General features: G+C 37.8%; 1 protein-coding gene across 3 annotated transcripts in view; it reads right to left on the bottom strand.

Annotated features, from left to right (window-relative positions):
* The window catches only part of ACBD6 (acyl-CoA binding domain containing 6), a 131,206-nt gene that overhangs the window by 47,470 nt on the left and 62,528 nt on the right, over window positions 1–21,208 (bottom strand). For all 3 annotated transcript variants that reach the window (XM_036343175.1, XM_036343177.1, XM_036343178.1), the window contains one exon: window positions 11,286–11,375. In XM_036343175.1, coding sequence (XP_036199068.1) covers window positions 11,286–11,375 — 90 coding nt within the window. The remainder of the gene's footprint in view (window positions 1–11,285; window positions 11,376–21,208) is intronic.

Genomic DNA, 21,208 nt, shown 5'->3' with positions numbered 1-21,208 from the left:
CATATTACCCTTTTACTATATAGGGTAGAGGCCTGGTGCATGGGTGGGGCCGGCTGGTTTGCCCTGAAGGGTGTCCTGGATCAGGGTGGGGGTCCCCACTGGGGTGCCTGGCCAGTCTGGGTGAGGGGCTGAGGGCTGTTTTCAGGCTGGGAGTGACTGAAGTTCCCAACCGCTCCTTTTTTTCTTTTTTTATTCTGGGCCAGCTTTACCTTGAGGCTTGGCTCCAGCTCTTAGGCCTGCCTCCGCGGCTGAAAGTACGTTTCTGGCCTTTGCTTACAATGTTCGAATCTGCTGGCTGAAGTCCGGGCGGTATTTGTTACAATGTTTTTTAAACTGCCCGCTCAGAGGCCTGCAGCCGCAGGCGGGGAACGTTGGTTTCCTCCAACAATCCTCCGTCACTGAGGCAAGCAAGCCTCATGTTAGTTTCAAGCTGCCTGGCTGCTGGTCGCCATCTTGGCTGACAGTTAATTTGCATATCTCACTGATTAGCCAATGAAAAGGGTAGCGGTCCTACGCCAATTACCATGTTTCTCTTTTATTAGTGTAGATCAGGGACATAGAAAGGGAACGGACTGACTATTCTTGGGGGGGAAAGGGGTGTGGGAGATGCGGGAAGAGACTGGACAAAAATCGTGCACCTATGGATGAGGACAGTGGGTGGGGAGTGAGGGCGGAGGGTGGGGTGGGAACTGGAAGGAGGGGAGTTATGGGGGGGAAAAAGAGGAACAAATGTAATAATCTGAACAATAAAGATTTAATAAAAAAAAATAAAAAAATAAAATTGAATAGAACTACTAAAAAAAAAATCAGGAAAGTACAAGAAGCAATGAAAACATCAGAAAGGGTAAATACATAAATAAAGATAAAAGTCTATTGACTGCTTAATGCAAAAACAGTACCTTGTGAGTTATTTAGAAAATAGGTTAAGTAAAAACATATCACAATTATAGCAATAGAAGCAAGAAAACATGTAAGTAAAAATATATCACAATTATAGCAATAGAAGCAGGAAAACAAACAAAATTATAGCACTTAAGATTTTTACACTGTTCAGGATGTGACAAAAGTATTAATTTAAGGTAGACTGTAATAAGTTAAGGGACTATTTTGTAATTTTTATCATAACCATTAAAAGAGTAATTCTAAAAGGAATAGCAAATATCCAATAAAGAAGGTAAAATGGAATAATAAAAATATTTGATAAATACAAAATAAGATGGCAAAGGAAAAACAAACAAAAAGCAGGTGGGACAAACAGAAAAGTAGAAAGATGGTAAAATTAAGCAGATCTGTACCAGTAATTACATGAAATGAATTAAATAAATAAAACACTACAATTATAAGACAAAGACTAGACTGGATAAAAACCAAGCTATTTACAAAAAGTGCACTTTTAAGTATAAAGACATAGTGTTAGCAAATTGAATTGTGCCCCTTGCAAACTCAAATTCATATGTGGAAGCCCTAACCCCACATATGAACTGTATGTGGAGACAGCGCCTTAAAGGAGGTAATTAAGGTTAAATAAGGACATAATGGTGTGGCTCTGATCTGACAGGCCTGGTGTCCTATAAGAGGAGGAAGAGATACCAGAGCGCTCTCTCCCCAAGAGCAACAGGCATGTGAGGAAAGTGAGAAGGCAGCTGTCCGCAAGCCACTCATCAGAAACCAACCCTACCAGCACCTTGCTCATGGACTAGAAGCCCCCAGAGCTTGAGAAAATAGAATGTGTGTAAGCTACCCAGTCTGTGGTATTTTGTTATGGCAGCCAAGCAAACTAAGAAAGAGAGATAACAGTGAAAGGATAGAAAAATATACAAGGTAAACACTACACAAAGGAAAGCTCATGTGGCTATATAACTCTGAACAAAATACACTTTAAGGCAAGAAGATTAATAGAATTTTTAAATGGCCACCTCTCAGTGGTAAAAGGATCAATTCAACAGGAAGATAAAACAATTTTAAATTTGTATCTAATGTCATAGTTTCAAGATATAAAAAATGAACATAACTAAAAGGAAAAGCAGATAAATCATAAGAGATTTTAACACAATTCTCTCAGTAATTGATAAACAAATAGACAAATCAATATATATAGAACACCTGACTAATAGTATTAACTAACTTCACCTAAATGATATTTGTGGAAGACTATACTAAACAATAACAAAATATAGTCTTTTCAAGAGAATATGCAACATTCCTTAAAATACATCATATAATGGGCCAAAAAGCAAGTGTTAATTTAAAAAATATTGAAACTCTCCAGAGTAGGTTCTCTCATCATAATAGAATCAAACTAAAAATGAATATAGAAAAGAGAATTGTAAAATCCCCAAATGTCGGCAATTAAATAACATACATCTGGATAACCTATGATTCAAAGAAAGAAATCACAGTAAAAATTTAAAAATATTTTGACTAGAGGATAATAAAAATACATCAAAATCTGCTAAATGCATTTAAAGTAGTGCATAAAAAGAAATTTATACCTCTGAGTATACCTATTAGAAAAGAATAGTTGAAAATCAATGATCTAAGCTTCCATCTGAAGAAGCCAGAAAAAGAACAGCAAATTACATCCAAGGAAAGTAGAGGGAAATAATAAAGAGCAGAAATCAACAACGTACACCAAATGTACAATGTTCTTTGTCCCCTTACCCCCAATTAAAAATAAAAGGGCTCAGGATCTGAATAGACATTTCCCCAAAGAACATGTAAAAATGGCCAATAAGCACATAAAAGACGTTCAACGTCATCAACCATCAGGGAAATGAAAATCAAAACACAATGAGATACCATGTGATACACTGGCATGGCTATAATCAAAAGACAAATAATAGTGTTGATAAGGATGTGGAGAAACGGGAACTCTCATACATTGCCGGTGAGATGTAAAATTGAGCTCTCTCTGAAAAACCATGAGCAGGTTCTCAAAAGGTAGTTACCATATGACCCAGCAATTCTACTCCTGAGCAAGACACAAGAGAAACGAAATATGTCTGTATATGTCCGTCCTGAAGAATGTTCACAGGTACTTTATTCATTATAGCCAAAGGGAAAAAAACCTTAAAAACTAAATGTCTATCAACAGGAGAATGGATAAATTGTGGTATATGCTTGCAATGAAATGTTACACAGCAGTCAAAAATAAGGGAACAAATAATATATGTAACAACATGGATGACTGTCACAAATGTTATATTGAGCATAATAAGCCTGTTCCAAAAGAATATACATTATATGATTTAAAATATTTGAATTTTAAGAGGAGGCAGAACTAATTAATTAATTGGTGGTGAGAGAAATCAGAATAATAGTCATCTCAGAGTGGGTGGTGGAAGGATTGATGTTGATAGGAAGAAGATTAAGAAGACAAACAATGTTGGTGTTCTGGAAATATTCTAATTTGATATGTGTGGTAGTTGCATATACATATACATACATAAAATGATCCCATGTATATATTACTTTTCATTAAAACTGTGGCAAATAAAATTATATATAAATACATTGTTATATCCTTAAGATTTTTGTACTGCATGTACCTCAATGAATGTGTTTTATATCTCCATTATCTATATACTAGAGGCACGGTGCATGACATTCGTGCACTGGGGGGGGGGGGGGGGGCGGCGCGCGCACAGCTATAGGGGAGGGAATCCCTCAGCCCGGCCTGCATCCTCTTGCAGTCCGGAACCCCTTGGGAGATGTCCGACAGCCAGCTTCGGCCCACTCCCCACTGGCAATCGACACCCCTGAGGGGTCCTTAGCGCTGCCGTGGAGGCAGGAGAGGTTCCTGCCACAGCAGCTGTGCTGGCCAGCCGTGAGCCCAGCTTCTGGCTGAGAGGCACTCCCCCTGTGGGAGTGCACTGACCACCAGGGGGCAGCTCCTGCATTGAATGTCTGCCTACTGGTGGTCAGTGCGCGTCATGGTGACCGGTTGTTCCGCTGTTTGATTTGCATATTACCCTTTTATTATATAGGATATAAAAGCCTAAGCAACCATTACGACCAGTTGCTATGATGCGCACTGATCACCACAGGGCAGACACTCAACACAGGAGCTGCCCCTGGTAGTCAGTGCGCTACCACAGCCAACCTCCCATGGTCCCTCCCCCTGGCCAGCTGGGCCCGATCAAGACTGGGTGAGATGGCCCCAATGACCCTGATTGCCGGACAGGCCAAGAGGCCCCACCCATGCATGAATTAATGCACCGAGCCTCTAGTTTTAAGTAGTGAAGGAAAACTACTCTATATACAATATTGTACCAAATATCTTTAAAATGTTATATATGTGTAAGTAGAAAAGATAAAAATCAGACAAAATGTACTAAAAATTCACAGTGGAGAGGTTAACAGCTTGGGCTTTGGAATCAGAATGGCATGTTCAAATTTAGATTGTTGTCACTTAACACATTTCGTACCGCTCAGGGGTTTTCTCGTGTTTCGTGCGCAATCTATTAAGGACCGCTCACGAGTGTTCTCGTTTTTCACGCCCATGGAAAAAGCGAATCTAGATACTTATGTAAATTTTGTTTGGTCCTTCTTCATAGAGGAAAATGTTTTACGCAGTACCATACGTTAAAAAAGTACTAGGGGAACCAAGATGGCGGCATAGGTTAACGCTGGAGATTGCTGCCTTGAACAACCAAATCAAAACACACCTAAAAGACGGAACGGACATCATCCAGAACCACAGGAAGGCTGGCTGAGTGGAAATTCTACAACTAGGAGGAAAGAGAATATCATACCAAGACTCAGAGGAGGCGCAGTGCTGAAGTGAAATACTCAGGTGCGGAGTGTGCGCGGAGTGGGCTGGCGGCGGAGGGCGCAGTTGGTGCTTTCAATCGGGAGGGAGTCTCAGATTCTGAGCTCCAGATCCGGGCGAGTCTCTAGGGACCCAGACTCAAACGGGAGAAGCAGGACTGTCTGGCTTCAGTCGGAACTTGAAGGCAGCTTTCTCTCCGAGGTTTGCAGCAGTTGCTGGGACTCTGAGAGGCAGAGCCCCTGGGGACGGAACTGAGAGCCGCCATAACTGCTCTCTCCGGCCCACCCTGTTGATCCCGAGCCCGAGTGACCCACCCACCCCGCCCAAGCCCTGCGCAGAGCCATTTGCCAGATAGCCTCAGGCAAAGGCTAGATTAGCACCTCCCTAGAGGACAGAAGTTTTCCCACTGCAGACACAGCTGATTCTCACAGCCAGCTGGCCTGGAGGTCAAATCCCCCTAGTATTAACTACAACAATCAAGGCTTAACTACAGGAGGACTGCACACAAAGACCACTAGGGGGTGCACCAAGAAAGCATAAAAAAATGCAGAGACAAAGAAACAGGACAAAACTGTCAATGGAGGATATTCAGTTCAGAACCACACTTTTAAGGTCTCTTAAGAACTGTCTAGAAGCCGCTGATAAACTTAATGAGATCCTCAACAAATCTAATGAGACCCTCGATGTTATGATAAAGAACCAACTAGAAATTAAACATACACGGACTGAAATAACGAATATTATACAGACTCCCAACAGCAGACCAGAGAAGTGCAAGAATCAAGGCAAAGATTTGAAATGCGAAGAAGCTAAAAACACCCAACCGGAAAAGCAAAATGAAAAAAGAATCCGAAAATACGAAGATAGTGTAAGGAGCCTCTGGGACAGTTTCAAGCGTACCAACATCAGAATTATAGGGGTGCCAGAAGATGAGAGATAGCAAGATATTGAAAACCTATTTGAAGAAATAATGACAGAAAACTTCCCCTACCTGGTGAAAGAAATAGACTTACAAGTCCAGGAAGCACAGAGAACCCCAAACAAAAGGAATCCAAAGAGGACACACCAAGACACATCATAATTAAAATGCCAAGAGCAAAAGACAAAGAGAGACTCTTAAGAGTAGCAAGAGAAAGAAACTCAGTTACCTACAAGGGAGTACCCATACGACTGTCAGCTGATTTCTCAACAGAAACTTTGCAGGCCAGAAGGCAATGGCAAGAAATATTCAAAGTGATGAATACCAAGAACCTACAACCAAGATTACTTTATCCAGCAAAGCTATCATTCAGAACTGAAGGTCAGATAAAGAGCTTCACAGATAAGGAAAAGCTAAAGGAGTTCATCACCACCAAACCAGGATTATATGAAATGCTGAAAGGTATCCTTTAAGAAGAGGAAGAAGAAGAAAAAGGTAAAGATACAAATTATGAACAACAAACATGCATCTATCAACAAGTGAATCTAAGAATCAAGTGAATAAATAATCTGGTGATCATAATAGAATCAGGGACATAGAAAGGGAATGGACTGACTATTCTTGGGGGGGAAAGGGGTGTGGGAGATGCGGGAAGAGACTGGACAAAAATCGTGCACCTATGGATGAGGACAGTGGGGAGTGAGGGCGGATGGTGGGGCGGGAACTGGGAGGAGGGGAGTTATGGGGAGAAAAAAGAGGAACAAATGTAATAATCTGAACAATGAAGATTTAATTAAGAAAAAAAAAGTACTGGGAACTTTGTTTAATTGTTTTTGTAATTAAAAATGTTATAATTATAGAAAAACACTACCTAAAGTGCATTATGATGATTTAAATAACGTGTAGTTTGCCCAAAAACGTGCGGTCCCTGGCGTATGTCTTAGAGATTTCTATGCGGTACGCAATGTGTTAATAGCTCCATGACTTCTCAAAGCTCCTGTTTCTTCATCAGTAAAACACAGAAAATAATATACCTAAGTTGGATGGATGTGATGGCTAAAAGAGATAACACTAGTACACATAAAATACTTGATACCTAGTAAATATTAAAGAACTGTTTTATGTCAACAACCTCCTCATGTAATGGGTTACAGATGGTTTTGTTTACTACTTTATACCATCTTGTGATTTGTTTTCTTCAGATGATGGAGAACTCTGAATCTAAATCCACAGAACTTGCAAGTTATCCTATAGACTGTGCAGTCATTAGAGAGTTTTGACAAGCTCAGTGACACAGCAGCAGCAGTCTTGGGAAGGCTGTTGGCAGCAACATGCTTGGTGGACTTGGGAGGAGTAGATTTAGCAGGAACAGCAGGACAGCCTTAAAGTGAGGATCTAATGTCATCATTTTAAGCCGCCCAAGAGCTAGGTAAAATCTAGAATTGTCATTATCCCATTTTTTAATTTTTAAAATATTTTCTATTCATTTCATGAAACTATATGGAATTTATTTTTTATCAGATTCATTCATTTATTCTTTCATTCCACAAGTATTCTTTTTTATAGAGGTACTAGAGGCCCAGTGCACAAAATTCATGCAGGAGGGTAGAGAAATGTCTGACGGCTTAAGCTGTCATCTCCAGCTGTGAGCCCAGCTTCTGGCTGAGCGGTACTCCCCCTGTGGGAGTGCACTGACCACCACGGGGCAGCTCCTGCATTAAGCATCTGCCCCCTGGTGGTCAGTGGGTGTCATAGCAACTGGTCATTCTGCCGTTTGGTTGATTTGCATATTAGCCTTTTATTATATAGGACTAGAGGCCCAGTGCACAAAAATTTGTGCACTCAGGGGGTCCCTCAGCCTGGCCTGTGCCCTCTCTCAGTCTGGGACCCCTTAGGGGATGAACACCTGCTGGTTTGGGCTCGCTCCCTGGGGAATTGGGCCTAAGCTGGCAGTCAGACATCACTCTGGCAGCCCAGGAGCCCTCGGGGGATGTCCACTTGCCAGCAGGGAGCAGGCCTAAGCTGCAGTCGGACATCCTTAGCGCTGCTGAGGAGGCAGGAGAGGCTCCTACCACCACCGTGGTACTGGCAGTCGTCAGCCTGGCTTGTGGCTGAGCAGAGCTCCCCCTGTGGGAGCGCACTGATCACCAGGGGCCAGCTCCTGCATTGAGCATCTGCCCCCTGGTGGTCAGTGTGTGTCATAGTGACCAGTCATTCCCAGTCTTTCTGCTGTTAGGGTCAGTTTGCATATTACACTTTTATTATATAGGATAGAGGCCTGGTGCACGGGTGGGGGCAGGCTGGTTTGTCCTGAAGGGTGTCCCAGATCAGGGTGGGGGTCCCGCTGGGGTGCCTGGCCAGCCTGGGTGAGGGGCTAATGGGTGTTTGCAGGCTGGTCACACCCCCTTCAGGGTGGGAGTCCCCACTGGGGTACTTGGCCAGCCTGGGTGAGGGACTGATGGCTGTTTGCAGGCTGGTCAAGCCCCCCCCCCCCCTGCCCCCCAGTGGGGACCCTCACTCCATGGAGGTTTGGCCAGCCTGGGTGAGGGGCTGATGGCTGTTTTCAGGCTGGCCACACCCCCTTCAGGGTGGGTGGTCCATTGGGGTGCCTGGCCAGTCTGGGTGAGGGGCTGAGGGCTGTTTTCAGGCTGGCCAAGCCCCCCAGCGACGGAAGCTCCCAGACTCTCCTTTTTTTCTTTTTTATTCTGGGATTTATTTACCTTCTATAACTGAAACTTTGTTGCCTTCAGTGGAGCTCAGAGCCGGCTCCTGCTTGCTCCAGCTCCGTGGCCACGGCCGGCTCAAAGCAGGTATCTGGGGTTTATTTATCTTCTATAATTGAAACTTTGTTGCCTTCAGTGGAGCTCAGAGCCGGCCGAGAAGCTTGGCTTCCTCCATCACTGGAGCAACAAAGCCTCCTGCTCACTTCAGCTCTGTGGCTGCCAGGCACCATCTTGGTTGGGTTAATTTGCATATAGTTGCTCTGATTGGCTGGTGGGTGTGGCTTAAGGAGTAGCAAAGGTACAGTCAATTTGCATGTTTGTCTTTTATTAGATTAGATAATTGACATATAACATTATATTAGTTTCAGGTGTACGACATAATGATATTTGTATAGATTATGAAATAATCACTACAATAAATCTAGGTAACATCTCATGTTTTTGAAATCTTTTACAACACACAGATGGTCACCAAGGTATTCACAGAGAGGCTGTGTTGCTCTATGCCATTACACTAACCATAAGTTTATGAAATTTATAAATCACAGAGTCCTTAAATGTTTCAGTACCACTCAAACAAAATAACTTCCTTTTGAATTTCCTAACACCCAGTGCATAGTGTAGACACCTCATGACCAATGCTCCTACTCCTCCTTCTATCCTGCTTATTTCCTTAATTTTACTTTACAGTAAATCTGAGAAAACATAGCAGTAAGTCTTCAACATTCAAATACTTTTTAATGTGCTTTGGGAGTAGCTTCAGTCTTTCTCCAAGGCTTGAAAGATCAAAGTTACTCAAGAGGTCTGCAGGGTATATGTGTGCGTATTTAACTTCTGTCTTATCTCAAATGTGGTTAAGAACTTAGCTTCCAGAGTTGAACTAAAAGTCAGTACGAAGCAATGGAAAAGACAATGTTCACAATATTGCTAGATAAAAATTGAAATCTATAAAGGATCTTTCTTAGAAATAAAATTAAAAGTTCCAATTCCATCAGAATATAGAAACTGCAGGGCAATAAAGTATATGAAGGGTAAAAGTGACAGGAAAACACAGAGTAGACTGTGACATATCTCTAATTACTACTCGGTTTCAGGCAAATAGTACAAATTAGTCTTCAGATAGTTGATAACATCAGCCTGTCTCAGGTGGTTAGTAACCAAGATCTGTGGTCAAGCAAGTATTTCTAATAAAATTGATTTTCTTTTTTGGCAGCCAGTAGGCCAGTCAATAATAATGTTGTTTAAGAAAGACTGAGTCATGAGAGAGATGAACCTTTACTTCCATTTATTATGTTTGTATTATCTATATTTTCAAAATTGAAACCAACGAAGAAATTACAAGGGGAAAAAGCTATTCTGAGAGCTAATTTCCAAAAGTCCGCCATGACTTGGAAGCATGTTAGCAACCCAAAATGACAAAAGCAGAGCATTCCCTAACTGAAACTAGATCACATGACTTAGGATTGTCAATAACAAAGGGAAATCAAAACTAGGATCAATATAAAGTGGTCATGTGAATACAAAGAGAAAAAAGAAAACATTGGCCAGGTACATAGTCCTAACTGATCCATTCTAAAAACCTACATGAAACTTTTACTTTACATTAAAATTGATATTCAGTAAAGAGTGTTCTATAAAGCTACATAAGGTAGTTTTTGGCTTGTCTGCCTTATATTACCCAAACAAATAGAATACAGGAAACCCACAAGCAAAAACCTCAGGCTCTGCCTAACTTGGGGACATTTCCCTCCAAATACTCTGAAGAAATTAAAAATACTAAGTCAAAAGATAAATGCACCACTATCCTCATTTTGTAGCGTTATTTACAATAGCTAAGACACGGAAGCAACCCAAGTGTCTATCAACAGATGATTGGATAAAGAAAATGTGGTACATATATACAATGGAATATTACTCAGCCATAAAAAAGAATGAAACCTTGCCATTTGCAACAATATGGATGGACCTTACAGGGTATTGTGCTAAGTGAAATAAGTCAGACAGAGGAAGACAAAATACCATATAATTTCATTTATAAGTGAAATCTAAAGAATAAAATAAATGAACAAACAAAACAGAACAAACTGAAGGTTGCCAGATGGGAGGGAGGTGTGGGGATGGGTGAAAAAGGTAAAGGGAGTAAGAAGTTACAAAATAGTCACAGGATGCAAAGTATAGCATAGGGAAAATAGTCAATAAGATTGTAATTACCACCTATGGTGCCAGGTGGGAAGTAGAGTTATCAGGAAGATCACTTCATAAATTATATAATTGTTTTAACCACTATGCTGTACATCTGAAACAAATATAAAATATTGAATGTCAACTGTAATTGAAAAACGAAAATAATTTAAAAAATATACCCTAACAATCCAAACCAAATAAAAGACACGAGTGCACCAATTATTTATTTCTCATGTTTTTTAAAACTTAGTGATAGCGGTGTTGCTTGGGGGAAGAAGCAAGGGTTTGAAAGATGATTTCAGAGTTCACAGGAAAATAAAGCAAACATACCAGGAAAAATTCTGAACAAGTAGGGAAGGAATTTATCCTAAAAGATATGAAAACATATTTCGAAGCTATAATACTATAAAAAGCACAGCACAAGTACATGAACAGAAAAACAGAGCAATGGTACTGAACAGCCCAGAAATACACTGATGGGATGTAGGTAGTGACTGTTTAATGGGCACAATGTTTCCTTTTGGGTGATGAAAATGTGGAATAAGAGAGTAGTGATGGTTTTATAACACTGTTAAATTAACTAATGCCACTGAACTGTACACTGTACAATAGTTAATCATAAATTTTATGTTAAGTGGATTTGACCTCAATTTTTTAAACAAGCTCCCCCTTCATCAATCACTCTTACCTGAGAGTTAATATCAGCTCTGTATTGTAGCAAGACTGTGACTAGTTCCTTATGTCCTCGATCACATGCCCAATGGAGTAGAGCTCTGCCCTAAAACATAGAAAAAGAGAAATAAATTTGTTAATATAGCTGTGAGGCCATATAAAAGATATAATGTTTTAAGAAAGACAAAGTAATAAGTAAAACTGGGTTAATTATTCTAAGGATGATTATATAAAATACTCTATGGGAAAGGCAGTAATCTTTTCAGAATCAACGGGCAATCCTGAGTTCTACTTCTAGCCCAATGACTTATGTCAGCCTGATCAATCTCCCCCCTATAGAATGAAAATAAGGGTAATATTTGTTGAATGAGTGAGCTGCAAGATAATTCTTTGAAAATTTTAAAGTACTACTTTAATTATCACATTCACCACTTCTGGTGAAAGAAGTCTATTGGATAAAAAAATGAGTACTAAAACGTAGGCAGAAAACATAATCTAAGTGTACTATATCTAAATATGCTAGTTTATTCCTTAAAGTGTAAGAAAATTTAATCAGTTTGAAAGTAAGCATTTCCTCTTAATAGTCCAAATTTACACTCTTAAATATCTCAAAAATACTAGTATTGTTTACTTGGTTCTCTAGTTTCAAACGTTGACTGTGAAACTCACTTGTAAAAGAGAACAGATGATTAACTGTTAGGGGAGAAAGTATAAAACACTACTTTAACTGTTGTCTACCAAAGACTCAGGGTTACTACCAATGTGTTAATTCTATTCTGCACCATCAGAAAATCTTGGTTTAGTTAATGAAAGAAGCTACTTGATCCAATGAATAAACAAAACCCCAACAACTAAGGGCTTCTTGGAAGCAGTGAGTGATGTATGGCTTAACACTACCTTCTGAGGGTGGTAGTGATGTTGTCATTTTTAAGAACTGGAATGTGTTTCCACATTAAGTTGAAATCCCTGCTTTATGTCATTTTAGAAAAGATTTAAGTAGGACAAAGTGGGATAAAGATGGTTTTAAAGGAAAAAGCACCTTTCAAGAAAGCTTTTCTAAACCCACTTACTCTCTTTATCTTCCAGCACCTATTCAAGCACCTATTAGTTCAACTAATTAAACTTGGATCCATTCTTGAAAAAACAACAAAAAATAAAGACAACTTCTTCCCTACAAATTGTTCTTTGCCTTTTCTTTCTTTTGCTCAACTTATTTTTATTTACTTGTCAATATGTTTTCCAATAGGCTTACTCAAAAGCCAAACAGGAAGGGAAGCAGAATATTAAAACATATGGGCAAATTACTCAAAATTTGTTGTAGCAGCAAAACTATTTTGTTCAGAGCCCACTGAGAACTTTTTTTAAATGGAGACAATTCTGCAAGCCAAGTAAAAAAATGTTCTGTTAAGTAGAGAACAGAGTTTCCTATGTTAAAATTTCTGTAACTCTAATGACCTGCTGTTAACAAGGCACTAATTTCAAAACTCTCCGTATGAATAATTAGATATCCTAATAAGACTCTCAGAACAAATACCAATATAGAAAATACCCTTTTGTTCAATGTAATTGTTTTACAGCTTTTACGTTAAAAGAATCATATAAAATTTCAAAGTCTCTATCATATTTAGTTCTAACTTTAAGTGTACATTTTATGGCTATTAAGTTAAACTATTAACAAGAATTACTACATAGTTAAAATGATGTGTGATACACTTTCACAGGGCACCTACCACAACTACCAACCAGTTAAGTAAGAAAACATAATATTAATATATCTAGTACTTTTACCACAAGTTAATTTCTATTCTCCACTATGTTCCTAATTTCTCCTTAGAATTAACCCAGTAGGGTTACATCGATTAATAATAAAATACAAGTCCTTAGCTGTTCCGATGGGAAAGCAGACAAGCAACACATTTTACTGTTAATGGGAGTTATATTTTAAATTTCCCATATGTGGTGCCAAAAATTTACTTTAGGGGGAACACCTATGACTGGACCTCAGTAGTGATATCCACTTTGGATATATTTTCCAGCAGGGCGGCACTGTACAGCAATGTTTTAAGGAGGATGATGTGCTCTCAGACACTTACACTATGCTTTTTAACACATTGCTTGACCTGCAATGTAATTAATTTTGGTAACACATTATTTTAATGGTACACTAATTAACCTTGAATTGGAATGAATTCTGACAATGACTTTCTGTAGAAGTGCTGAAGATATCTACATTAAGACTACTAATGATTAATATTTTTATGCAGTATTAAGAAGCTCAAAAACAAGAACCAGATCAAATATACTTGTAAATAAGCATAGATAAAATAACCAGGCTTGGAATTTTTGCTTTAAAAATGTTTTGTATTTAAATGAACAAAGACTAGCACAGCCAGGTGTCTGAATGGGATGACACTTTACTTATTCAAATAATAAAGTTCCCATAAACATGCTCTAATTTAAGCTATCAGTTCAAATAATAAGATAAGCAATAATCTGCAGAGACACCATCCTCATAGCCATTTATGACAAAATCAGAAACTCAACACCCATGGTTTCTTCCCCTTTTCTCAAGAAAAACATGAATTAGGTGCACATTAAAGTTCTGTTTAAAGACTTTATCCACATTTATGAAGCGTTTCACCTATTTTTATATATAACTTTTATTCAAATCTTCTATGAATGATATAATCTCTTACAAATTTTCAAGTTAAATTTATTTTTACTGCTACCACAAAAAAGAACAATTCTTTGTATCTAGTTTTAACAACTCTTCTGCAAAAAAAAAAAAAAAAAAAAAAATCCCAGAAGTATTCAGGAGATAAGGGAGGAAGGCCATTTTTAAAAGGAACCTTTGTTAGGACACCAGAAGACCACACAAGCACTGTTTGGAGCGCTCTAGATAAATTCTGGAATTCAAATACAGTAAAACCCGGGGAGGGTGGTGGCAGGGAGTTCTCATTTATTAACCAAGCAAAGGTACTAATACTGTCCTACCTCAGACAGATGAATGACTCTAAAGTGCTTCAAAAGTGCAGGGTGGCAGCTAACCTATTAAGTGGTATTACTTTCACATCTTCTGGAAAATACTGAGTGGGTTTTAATATTTTAAATGCTTCTTTGATATCCTTAGTTACTTGTCCTCAAACCACGTAATTTTTAAAAAATTATATTTTCTTTGGGATATCACAAATTAAATGAAGAGACTGTATTATAAAACAAGTCTTGATGCTTTTATGGCATTTGGAGACTAGATACAAAGCATGTACACCATACACACAGTAGACAAAAACATGTTTAAATTTATAAGACGTGTCACCTTGCCACTGTATCAAAGATGGTAAAATAGAGTACTGTCTAATTAGCAAATGAAATACTGCAAACAGATAAACTTGAAAAACTGAATTTCAATGTACAATTGTAGTAGAGATTGACTTTAGTACCAATAACATGTAATGACTGTGTCCTCTACTCCATCCCTAACTTCTCCCCTTTTCTGCTGCTACTGTATATAAGTTGCTACAGTGAGAACTCCAACCTAAACCACCATAATGTTAGTGATGTAAGAGTGAAGGAATAAGCAAGGGAGATATGACTTCATCCTGTGTAAAATAAGTAATAACAGCAAAAATAAGTTGCCATGAAAACAGCTCAGATGTTCATTATAAAACAACAGATAAATTATAATGTATTCATATGATGGAATATTGCTCAGCAATATAAAGGAAGTACTGATCTATACAACAATATGGATGAATCCCAAAAATATTATGATAAATAAAAGTAGACTCATACAAAAAAAAAAGTACATTAGAATTCCATTTGTATAAAGTTTGAGAAGAGCAGAACCAATCTATAGTAGAACAATTATCAGAACAGCTGTTACCTTTGAGGAATAAGGAGCTAGAACCACCTGGGAAAGAGCATGAGGGAATTTTCTGGGGTGACACTAAAGGTCTCATCTTGATGGGAGTTTCAGTTATACAGGTACATGCATTTGTCAAAAATAATGGAATGTACACTTAAGAATTGTGCATCGTATATAAATGTTATTGTATATAAATGTTATCTTTAAAGAAAAACTAAATACTGAACTCTAATTAATGATATGTATGCAGAAGCATTTAGAACAGTGGTTCTCAACCTTCCTAATGCTGCGACCCTTTACCACAGTTCCTCATGTTGTGGTGACCCCCAATTTCATTGTTACAAATTGAACATAATTAAAGCACAGTGATTAATCACAAAAACAATATGTAATTATATATGTGGTTTCCAATGGTCTTAGACAACCCCTGTAAAAGGGTCATTCGACCCCCCAAAGGGGTCGCGACCCACAGATTGAGAACCGCTGACTTAGAAGGAAGTATATTGTCTGCAAAATACTCTGATAAAAATGCAGCAAAATATGATTGATGGCTGAATAGCGAGATAGGTAAATATTGATAAAACAAGCACATTAGTGATAGAATCTAGGTAGTAGGAATATAGACATTCACTGTAAAATTCTTTCAACTTTTCTATATGTTTAAAATGTTTCATAATTAAGTGTTAGATATGTGCCACAGATTTGGAACAAAGCGAGAAAGTAAAGAAATGGAGTCAAGAGAAAGATGATCTCCCTCAAAATATTTGAAAGGATCAATAAACATATATGGAAAATGGTATAACAATTATACCTTCAAAAGGATAGAAAGGAAAGAATTTAACTAAAAAAATAGCTCAATAAAGGGGATATTGGGGGTGCACTAGATAAGAATCTACAGAAAGCCAATTAATTGTATGAATGCTTTTGGGGGAACCAATGGTAGCTAGCATTGGAATACTGTAATCTATTTTGTTCAAGTGTTGGTATATTGCTACAGTGATCCTAAAAATTTAAATTAATGTAAAGATTTAAAATGTTATTTAAATATAATCAATAAGCATGCATTTAATGTATATTCTCTATGGTACTGATCTGAGAAATAATGTGCATGACAAGAATTATGCAGATGTAATTTGTATCTGACGACTGATAAAAAATATTCTGCTCACATCACACATACTTTACAAATTATTTAAATAATTTGTTACTCTTAAAAGAAATATATTTTTGAAAAACTGTAAATATTTGGCTCGATGATACAAACTGAATCACCATTAAAAAATTATTAGGCTTTCAGATATACTTTTCTACATTTCTTTTCATATTGCCTACCTCAATTTCCACATATTTCTGCAAATGGTTAAAAAATGTAATAAAAGTTACAATTTAAATAAGAAATGAGTACACATAGCACCATGATGCTATAAGCTCGGACCTTAAACATTTGATATGAGGATAGCTTCCCGAATAAATATAACTACAAAACTTTTTCCACTATATATCATATAGACAATCTCCTAATTACTGTATCAGTAGGCAACACCATGTAACTTTCTCAAATTAGAAGTATATGCCCTGCTCTAGTAGTTATAATTACAACTTGAATAAGAAAACGATATATATCAGGAACTATACTTATACATAATAAAATAACTTAATTATGAAATATTAATATTTTATTTAAAAGGCAACTTACATATGTTCATGTGCTATAATAGTTACAGATCCAAATATGCATTTCAGGCAATATACTAATTGTGCTTATTTCAAATATGTGGGAATGCAAATGTAGCATATTTCATGACTATAATTAAATTTATTTATGTGCTCATAGCAAATTTTAAGTGTAATAATTTTTAGTCATCTAAGGGCAAGACTAAAATTGAGTTGAATCTGCTGGATAAACACTTTAAATACAGTCCTACACCATCCCAAAAAATCTTAGGCAATCAGTAGTGAAATATCTCAAGTTCAAATATCACATAAACACAAAGAATGGGATGTCCTCTCAAAGCTGTAATTGTTCCCCAACCTATTATAGAGAAATGCCATTTTTCTGATAAAGGGGTTAAAAATATTTAGTTAGCAACTTAACTTTGAAGTTATATACTTTTAGTCCACCAGCAAGGCTTACCAAGTTGCTGTTTTATTTGCTAGAGCATTAAATATCATTAAGCAGTATCATTTATCTTATTTAGGACGTTAAGTTTAATTCTCATTTTAAGCTCTCATCTCCCTCATGTTCTTAAATTAATTCATACAAATCCCTGATTAATAATAGAAGGGCTTGCCATCAGTATTCAAAGCCCAGCCTGAGCTGTCATGGCTGAGAGGGCAGAAATCTGCTTGGAGCAATGAGAGAACCCAACTGAATTCTTGGCGTCTCAGTCTATGAATGTGTAAGCACTTCATCGAATGTTCTGGCAGGCTGGGGTAAAGGTAGCTGCATGGGTAACAAACTGGAAAACCTGGGAAGCTACTGTATCAAAGTAACTGAATGATACAGAAGCGATACATTTACAAGTTTTCCTTTTATTTTCACCAAAAAAAAGTGTTATTAGTGTAAGCTGTTTGTGTTTTAGACATTTATGTTATCCCTTTCACTGCTGTCCAATAATCTTTGCAAAGGTCATGTGTGAATCTGATTTTCAGTACTATTTTTATACATTTATCCAAACCCAGAGAATGTACAACACCAAGAGTCAACCCTGAGGTAAACTAGGAACTTGGGTGGTTCTGATATCTCAATGTAGGTTCATCCTTGGTTAAAAAAAAAAAAATGTACCATTCTGATAAGTGATATTAATAAAGGAGGAAGCTCTACATGTGTGGGGTATGGAGGTACGTGGGAAATCTTTGTACCTTCCTCTCGATTTTATTGTGAACCTAAAACTGCTCTAAAAAATTAAGTTAAAAAAAAAAGAGGTGAGTGGCTTCTTCATTCATCTCTTCATTATAGTCTCATTCTTTATTCATATTATTCATTAAGAATAATCAAGGTAACTAAATTTTATTGAGTGCTTACTATTTATGTGTCAGATACTATTTACCTGCTTTATATATATTAACTCATTTAACCCTCAGACACAGGTGCTATTATTATTACCATTTTACACATTAGGAAACTAAATCACAGAACAAACTAAATCACAGAAAGGACATACAGTTAGAAAGTAACAGTGCTAAGACTTGAACCTATGTAGTCCAGCTCATCACCATTATATTATACTGCTTCTAGTTACTCATTCTTTCAATCATCCATTAATTCATCTTTTTTAAAGTTTTATTCCTTGCTCCCTCCTAACTTTTATTTTATTTTTGTTAATCTTCACCTGAGGATATTTTTCCATTGACTTTTAGAGAGAGGGAGGGAGGGGGAGAGATAGCCAGTGGGGGAGGAAGGCGGAGGGAAAGGGAGGAAAAGAAAGATACAGAAACATCAATGTGAGAGAAACACATTGATTGGTTGCCTCCTGCAAACACCCCAACCAAGGCCAGGGATCAAACCTGCAACCTAGGCATGTGCCCTTGACTGGAATCAAACCCAAGACTCTTAGGTGCATTGCGCCACCGGCCAGGGCAATTCATCTTTTTTTTTTTTGAGCATTTAGAATATGCCAAAACTCTAATGGAAACATTTTCAACAAGGAAGATCTCAAAACATTTACTTTCTCAGGCAGTTATTGAAGGAAATACTGCATCAAAGCCAGGAAATGAATAAGGGAGGGAGATACTCCATCAAAACAGGAAAATAAACAGTAAGAGATAAAGACCTAGGATCAGAAAACAGAAGAATGGGGAAGAGAATTCCCAGGACAGGATGACATCTATGCAACAGGTCTGGAGAGTAGCCAGTCTGGATTATAGATGAAGAAGGAAAGAGGTTTTCAGAAGGAACATTGCTAAAAAATATATGGGATTGAATACCTAAAGTATTTGTACAGAGAAGACCTCTGTTGGGCAATCTGAGGAAAAAAATTAATGGCAGAAACATAGAAAATATAAAAACAAAAAAAAGAGGCAATTATTAACCTTGAGTAAAACAAAATGTTGTCCCTGGTATGCAGACTGTATTTTTCATAACTATATAATTATTCATTCTCTTCCCACCCTCACCTTTCTTCTCTATAATCAAAGCAGACTTCCTACCATTACTGCCCTGGGACTTGCCCTTGTAACTTGTTTTGGCCAAAGGACTCTGAGTAGATGTGACACATGCCTCATCCAAGCAAAATCTTTAAATGCATTTGTGGATCTGGTCTTTCTGCCTTTAGTTTCTGCCCCTATCTATTGAGATTGGATCTCAGAATGAGAAAATACACAAAATCAAGATGAACTGATCCCAAACAAGGCTAGCAGAACCCAGCAGAGCCTCAAGTGACCCAAAAACCCTTTTGAAATAGGAGAGAAAAAAAAAATGTTTTTGTTAGCCAATGAAATTTGGGGTTGTTTTTGCTACAGCAAAAGCTAACACATATAGTACAATCCATAGCTCAACAATGGACTATATTTATGTAGTCATAATATAACTAATTATATTACACTAGAGGCCTGGTGCACAAAAATTCATACACTCCAGGAGGTCCCTCAGCCTGACCTGCGCCCTCTTGCAGTCTGAGACCCCTCGGGGGATGTCCACCTGCTGGCTTAGGCCCACTCCCAGGGGGGCTGGGCCTAAGCTGGCAGTCATAGACATTCCTCTGGCAGCGTGGGAGTCCTTGGGGGATGTCCACCTGCCAGCTTAGGCCCACTCCCCAGGAGATCGGGCCTAAGCTGGCAGTCAGACATCCCTCTGGCAGCCCGGGAGGCCCTGGCAGTGGGGAGCAGGCCTAAGCCACAGTCAGACATCCTTAGCACTGCTGAGGAGACGGGAGAGGCTAGCACCACTGCTGCTGTGCTTGCAGCCATCAGCCCGGCTTGTGGCTGAGCAGAGCTCCCCCTGTGGGAGCACACTGATGACCAGGGGCCAGCTCCTGTGTTGAGCAGCGCATGTCATAGCGACCAGTCGTTCCTGGGTCGTTCCGCTGTTAGGGTCAATTTGCATATCACCCCTTTATTATATAGGATTATGTAGGTAAACTGCAAAAGAAACAACTAAAAGAATGGAAAATTTTTGCCGCAAGGGAGCTAGAATCAAATGTGAGAAGGATGCAGGTAAGGGAGTACTTTTTTTTTGTTTGTTTTAAGACATAATTTGATATTCTTTGACCTATTCACATGTATTAATTTTATAAAAAAATCTTAACTCAGGAGCACAAAAATAAGAAAAGACAATAAAATCAAGGGAAATAATCATGCCTGATTCCCTAAGAAAAAGTATTCTGATCCTGAAAGGCAAAGACCCTTAGCTGGAATCATGACCTAGTTTTATTATTTCACAATCTGGCATCTACTTTTCTCTAGCTACATTTTTCTTGATGGTTTGTTTCAATACTTAGGAGAAAACAAACAGTATTACTGGTTCCCCTTTACTATAGAATTACAGCCTTACATTTTCAGTTCTAGATGTCACTGACAATATGTTACAGGAAAGATGTTGCCTAAAGTGAGATAATACCAAGTGGGAAAAAAGTAGGTTTACAGTTGTTCATATGGAAAATAATAATTAATAAAGAATAAACTCTGTTTTGCATAATCACAAAGGGCTATCCTATACAGAGAGCTCTCAATTAATACATAAGTTGATCATTTTCTACTCGACACATTATCTATGATCACTGCATGCCCTTTTCCTAACAATTGCCACCTGCTGGTCATTTCAATCAGCTTTTACTGTATTACCAAAGAATGAGAAAAATTAAAAGTGAATTAAAGTTTGCATCTTTTTTAAAAACTAAAATTCAGGGACAATTTAAGCTCAATAAATAGTATTATTCACAAAACAAATAAACTTAAGAAATAATATATTTTACAAAATATATTTAAATAGTGGGCCCACATTTAAATGACTGGATTTACCAAAATTCTTGAGTTTTCTAGAAATATACTTATTGAGTAAAGGACAATATACCATTTAAGATATAATGATAGAGAACACTAAAGCTATTTATAATATTTCTTTATATATATACATA

This window comes from Myotis myotis, unplaced genomic scaffold (genome assembly GCF_014108235.1).
Source record: "Myotis myotis isolate mMyoMyo1 unplaced genomic scaffold, mMyoMyo1.p scaffold_m19_p_18, whole genome shotgun sequence".
Classification (NCBI taxonomy): Eukaryota; Metazoa; Chordata; class Mammalia; order Chiroptera; family Vespertilionidae; genus Myotis; species Myotis myotis.
This window is presented reverse-complemented; position numbering and strand designations above follow the sequence as displayed.